Below are 6,742 nucleotides of genomic sequence, written 5' to 3'. Positions count from 1 at the left end.
ATACAATTGTGTCATGGTTTGAATAATGTCCCCTAAAACCTGTGTGTATCAGTTTGGCTGGGCCATGATTCCCAGAATTGTGTGGTTGGCCTCCCTTTTTGTGATTATAATTTTATGTTAAAGAGGATTAGGGTGGGATTGTAACACCACATTTACCCAGGTCACTTCCCTGATCCAGTGTAAAGGAAGTTTCCCTGGGGTGTGGCCTGCACCACCTTTTATCTCTCAAGAGATAAAAGGAAAGGGAAGCAAGCAGAGAATTGGGGACCTCATACCATCAAGAAAGCAGTGCTGGGAGCAGAGTGCGTCCTTTGGACTGGGGTCCCTGCACAGAGAAGCTCCTAGTCCGGGGGAACACTGAAAAGAAGAAGGCTGACAGAGAGAAAAAGCCTTCCCCTGGAGCTGACACCCTGAATTTGGACTTTTAGCCTACTTTAACTGTGAGGAAATAAACTTCTCTTCGTTAAAACCATCCACTTGTGGTATTTCTGTTATAGCAGCACTAGAGGACTAAGACAAATTGTTATGGATTGAATTGTGTCCCCCCAAAATGTGAGTCAACTTGGCTAGGCCATGATTCCCAGTATTGTGTCATTGTCCACCATTTTGTCATCTGGTGTGATTTTCCTGTGTGTTGTAAATCTTACCTCTATGATGTTAATGAGGTGGGATTAGTGGCAGTTATGTTAATGAGGCAGGACTCAATCTACAAGATTAGATTGTATCTTAAGCCAATTTTTTTTTTGAGATATGAAAGAGAGAAGTGAGCAGAGACGGCGGGGGTAGGGGGGGGCCTCATACCAGCAAGAAATGACAGCCAGGAGAATAGCGTGTCCTTTGGATCCAGGGTCCCTGTGCTGAGAATTTCCTCAACCAGGGAAGATTGATGACAAGAACTTCCCCCAAGCCCACAGAGAGAGAAGGCTGTTCCCTGGAGCTGGCACCCTGAATTCGGACTTCTACCCTCTTACACTGTGAGAGAACAAATTTCTCTTTGTGAAAGTAACCCACTTGCAGTATTTCTGTTATAGCAGCACGAGATGACTAAGACAGAATTTGGTACTGACAGAGTGGGATGCTGCTCTAAAAGATACCTAAAAGGTGGAGGTGGTTTTGAAACTGTGAATGGATAGAGGCTAGAAGAGTTTTAAAGTGCTTAATAGTAAAAGTCTAGATTGCCTTGAAGAGATTGTTGGTGGAATTATAGACATCAAAGACAATTCTTGTGAGGACTCAGAAGGAAGTGAAGAGAGCTGTTTTGCAGATGGTGAGAAGCAACAGCAGAGAAATGGCAGCAGCAGAGAAATAGCAGCAGCAGAACCAGGAGACAAGAGGGAGACAACAGTGGAGCTGACCCACAGAGCAAGAAAGCTGAGTGCCTTCTGGTCAAATTTACTGGTGGAGTAGGGGTGCCTCCAGGCACTTATTGGTGGAGCTACGGAGCTTTTGAACACTTGCCCCAGCAGGGCAGACGTAGGCGGTGAGGTCCGAGGGGCTGATAGGCCAAGGAACCAAGAAGCAGAAGCTGAAGAAACAAGGAATACAGGAAGCAGAGCTGTCTTAATCTCAAAGGGTATAGCCACGACCTCTGGAGTCTCAAAGGGTGGAGTCGCCACTCAGATGGACGAGGAGAATGGGTCTGCCCAAATTCTAGAGAGCAGAGTTGCCATTCCAGTGGACCAGGAAGGTGGAGCTGAAGCCCAGCACTGAAGGGCCTCCTCTCAGAATCTGGAAAGTGTGGCCAATATCTAGAGTCTGGAGGGCAGAGCCATTGTGTAAATTGTCTCAGAGAACAGAGGATTATTTTCAAGGCTTGAAGGCTCAAGTGTTCTGCTGACTTGCTTGGAGCCTGTTATTTCTTCTTTCCTTTGGACCTGAGGTCCCTGCACTGAGAAGTTCCTTGACCAGGGAAGATTGATGACAAGGACCATCCTCTGGAGCCCACAGAGAGAGAAAAACTTTCCCTGGAGCTGGCACCCTGAATTTGGACGTCTAGCCTCCCAGACCGTGAGAGAATAAATTTTTTCGTTAAGTCATCCACTTGCAGTATTTCTGTCATGGTAGCACAAAATGACTAAAACAACAATCATTTGATTGGTTAGTTTTTGGTTGAGTTCACAAGAAGTGTAGGTTAGAAGGTGGGGAATAGGCTTTTATTGAATAATTGTGTACAGAGGCTTACAGTGATTGATTTTAAGGGCTAATTACAGAGGTTTTCAGTCACAGTCACATATCCTTTAGGAGGGATCACAAACACATCACTGGCTGATGTTAAGCAGCTCTAACCAGATATCTCAGGGAGTTGTGATAACCATTCAGTACTAGTACCTCATTTCCCAGAAACAACTGGTTAAAACAAAACCCTTTGAAGTTGTCTAGGAAACTTTAGATAAGGCTAGCTTCAAGACCCTTTCAAAACAATTTTAATTACATCCTTTTCATAAACATTTCTTGACCCACTTTACACATAAAAACACCTGTGGCAATATTCCTTTCCTTCAAGTGCATTTCTTTCACATCCTGGCTTGACCGCAGAGAGAAACACTCCTTCAGTTCCCATGGCTACTAACAATTAAGGAGCCAGATGGCAGGTGCCTGTGAACAGTAACCCTGCTGAGAGCAGCTGGGCAAGTAAAGAGTCCTAGGCAGGCATGTAAAAAAAAAAAAAAGGAACCAGTTTAATTTATTACAAAACTGAGTTTAATTTAATAATTTAGTCTTGGTCAAAAAAGGCTTCAGGAACTTCTCCTTTACTGCGTCTTCTCCAGTTTTAGCCCTCACCACCTAATATTTGAATTAGTGTAGTTAGTCTCATTGCTTCTAGCCTCTCTTTCCGTCAAATGCCAAATCAGTTAAAAGACATCATATTACAGTCGACCCTTCATAACCACATGTTCCGCATCCAAGGATTCAACCAACCATGGATCGAAAATAATAATAAATAAAAGAAAGTTTCAAAAAATCAAACTTGAATTTACTGTGCATGGAGCGCTACGCTGAATCTGCACAATGAAAATATGCATGGGCATGCCTTGCTGTAGCCTCCCTCCATTTCGCAGATCCTCAGTCTCTCTCCAGCTCTCCTTGTTTGAGCATTCCTCACCTCGCGTTTCTCGTTTGTTTGCTAGTGTGTTGTGTACACTCTTTGTTTCTGTGAAAAAAGAGCCCTTAAAAAACAATTTAGTGGTCAAAGTAATCCCTCAAAGGCTAAGAGGGAGCATGAAGTGCTATTTCTTGACAAGAAAATAAAAATCTTAGATGTTTTGAAAAGTGGCATGTCTCTTGCTGAAGTGGGTTGTGAGGTTCATAAGAACGAATTAAGCATTCACACAATAAAGCAGAAAGAAGCTAAAATTTGTGGAAGCGTTAGCGCTGCCCCTACAAAGGCAAAAATGGTCTCTCTGGTTCATGATAAAGTGCTTCCAAAGACTGAGAAAGCATTATCAAGCGTAAGCATTAAAAACTATTTACATACCATTTACATTGTATCAGGTATTATAAGTAATCTACAGATGATTTAAAGTATACAGAAGGATGTACATAGGTTATACGCAAATACTATGTCATTTTATATAAGCCACTTCAGTATCCTCGGATTTTGATATCCATCCGGAGTCCTGGAACCAACCCGCGCGTATACCAAGGGACAACTGTACTCTACTACTAGGAAGACATCAATGTTTGATGCCTCTAAGATAAATTCAGATACCCTAATGTGGCATTTAAAGTTCTCAGGAAACGGATCCACCGACAGCTTTCACCAAAAGCTCTGCCAGTTTTCTTCACCGATTCTTCACTTCCCTCATTTCCTACCGCGGTTGTCACACTCATTTCCATAAATATCAAGTTTTTCACACTCTTTAAATGTTTATTATTTCTGATGCTACGTAATGACTTAATATCTCGGACTACACTGATCTCCATTTTCTGCATTCCCAACCATGTGCTATATACCTAACACAACCTAAAATTCCTCGTGTATTATCTACATTGCTTTTTCCCCTCATAGTGTATGTCTAATTTCCTTATTAGATTTTAAGCATGTTGAGATTAACTGTGACTTAAGTTTCTGTGAAAGGAGCTGTAAAACAATATGAGGAAAAGGAATCATTGATTCAAATCCTAACTCCATTCGGATGCCTGCATGAACTTGGACAAATTACTGAATATTTCAACGTATGAGTTTTCTACTCTGAAAAGCATAAAAAATAATGCCTAAGTCATAGGAAGGTAATAAATCTGAAAGGTGTAGTCTTGTATCTAGTGGAGAGTGGGTTGTCACTAAAATATTTTTTCTTCCATATTTGCACATTTAAGTGATCAGTAAATACTTTTTTATTGTTGTTTAGCTTTTTAGGATTTTCACTGTTTTCTGCCTCAATTTTGCTGAGCAGCATCTCCAGCTTTCTGTTAATGCTCATAGCATACCAATAATTTACAGGGGAATTAGTGCAGGTTAGTGATATTCCTAATAACAAACATGACAAGTAATGCTCTCTTGGGGGAAAACCCAAATGCACTGTCATGCATCACCGACAACTATCAAACTATGTGACAACATTCATATACATAGGAATTTCCATATAAATAGCAATATTTTCAACTAAAGATTGATAAATTACCATTATACAAACACTCTATTTCAGAGAGCTTGATTTGAGAATACATATTCTGCATAAATCCATATTCAAACATAGCCTGTTGAACAACTCAAAGAAAGTTGACTATCAGATTCAAATGCACAGTTTACCTCTGGTAGATGGTGTGGCTTAATTAATTAATATCTGAGAACTTAAAATGCATGCGAATTTGCCAACAATGCTAAATGGAGGCTACCTTTACATACTGACTTTTATTCCTAGGATTTGTTGAAAATTGTAGCTAATTCTACTCTGACACAATATGTGACTATAGAAGCGGTCATTTAATTCACTCCTAAGAGACCCTAGTAGTTTAAACTTTGAAATACACTTTAGCAGAATCCCGCGTTTCTGAAGTTATTTAAACACTTATACACTATTTGATTTAAAAATCATCATGGTTTAATAATTTTATATTTGATATACAAAGTAACCATTTTCCATTTTCCCAGTATCCTTGCCTTGGAAAAACATTTATCTAATAAAAATCAATACGTCAAGGCAATGGTATTTGTTTCTGAATGTTATGAGGTTTTCTCTTCTTCATAGTTCTTCTCATAACATTTATTACTTCCTGATTTCTTAGACCATAGATAAAAGGGTTTAATAAAGGAATTACTAAAGTGTAACAAATAGCAACTGGTATATCTTTATCCCCTTCTTTAACTGAACTTGGCTGAACATACATGAAGAGAAGAGAACAATAGAATATCGAGACAGAGAGAAAGTGAGATGCACAAGTAGATAAGGCTTTGCCCCTTCCCTGTTTGGATTTCATTTTGAAAATAGTGAAAAGAATGCAAAGATAAGAGATTAGGACTATGGCAATACTGAAGATTTGAACTGACCCTGCAAAGATAAGTATCATCAGTTCATTGATATAAGGGTTGACACAGGAGAGTCTGTATAATGGAAGAATATCGCAAAAAAAGTGATTGATTTGATGAGATCCACAAAAGACTAACCTTAACAGAAGTACTACTTGAATCATGGAATGCAGGTTCCCAGCTATGTAGGCCCCCATGGTCATCTGAATGGAGAGTTTCTTCGACATCATAGTGTGGTAGTGCAGTGGACTACATATTGCCACATAGCGATCATAAGCCATCGCTGCCAGGAGAAAGCAGTCTGCAGTTTCAGCGAGGCAGAGAAAATAAAATTGTGCCATGCATTCATAGAGAGAAATCATTCTGTCCTCAGAAAAGAAGTTCTCTAACATCTTGGGTGTGATGGCACAGGAACAGCAGGAGTCCATCAGAGCCAGGTTGCCCAGAAAGATGTACATGGGTGTGTGGAGACGGTGCTCCATGAAAATCAATGCCACCAAACCAAGATTCCCTACCATGGTGATCAGATAAATAGCAAAGAACACCACAAACAGAACGGTCTTCAGATCTGGGTGATCCATAAATCCTATGAGGATAAATCCATTTGTCAAGGAGTGATTGTCCTCGTTCATCTCTACTTTCCTTGTTGAGTCAAAAAATATGGAGAGATAGGATTCTAATTTAGAGTGTGTCTAATTTTCTCTTCGAATTTCTCTTGGAGAAAAGGGAGTAGAGCTGCTTCCTCATGTTTCCCCTGAAGTCTCTGAAAAACAGACATACATACTTCCAGGGAACATTGTTGTTGTTGTTAGGTGCAGTCTTGTCAGTTCCCACTCATGGAGACCCTATGTACAAGAGAATGAAACACTGCCAGTCCTCAGCCATCGTCACAACCATTGCTATGCTTGAGCCCATTGTTGCAGCCACTGTGTCAGTCTGTCTCATTGAGGATCTTCCTCTTTTTTGCTGATGCTCTATCTTACCAAGCTTGATATCCTTCTCCAGGGACTCGTCCCTCCAGATAACATGTCCACAATGCATGAGACAAAGTCTTGCCTTTCTCACTTCCAAGGAGCATTCTGGCTGTACTTCTTCCAAGACAGAGTTGTTAGCTTTTATGGCAATCCATGGTATATTCAACATTCTTCACCAACACCATAATTCAAAGGCATCAATTCCCCTAAAGTGTCATCTTATATGACCTCAAGCCCTGAAGCTGAAAATTCACAAGAATATTTTGACAATTTCAAGGAAATGCTTGCAGTGAAAAGATTT

At 40.4% G+C, this 6,742-nt stretch overlaps 1 protein-coding gene across 1 annotated transcript; it reads right to left on the bottom strand.

The window, feature by feature from the left end:
* Positions 1-5,136: 5,136 nt before the first annotated feature.
* On the bottom strand, positions 5,137-6,123 carry LOC101345010 (olfactory receptor 5K1-like). Its single transcript, XM_004390452.2, has one exon. The coding sequence runs from the start codon at positions 6,097-6,099 to the stop codon at positions 5,137-5,139; it is 963 nt and encodes a 320-aa protein (XP_004390509.1). The 5' UTR covers positions 6,100-6,123.
* Between the last annotated feature and the right edge of the window lie 619 nt (positions 6,124-6,742).

This window comes from Trichechus manatus, unplaced genomic scaffold (assembly GCF_000243295.1).
Source record: "Trichechus manatus latirostris isolate Lorelei unplaced genomic scaffold, TriManLat1.0 scaffold00299, whole genome shotgun sequence".
NCBI classification, from domain to species: domain Eukaryota; kingdom Metazoa; phylum Chordata; class Mammalia; order Sirenia; family Trichechidae; genus Trichechus; species Trichechus manatus.
Note: the sequence above shows the minus strand (reverse complement) of the source record. Positions and strands in the feature narration are given on the sequence as shown.

Bases quoted from the DNA above. Each gene is read 5' to 3' on its own strand.
- LOC101345010 (XM_004390452.2), bottom strand. From the start codon at position 6,099: ATGAACGAGGACAATCACTCCTTGACAAATGGATTTATCCTCATAGGA.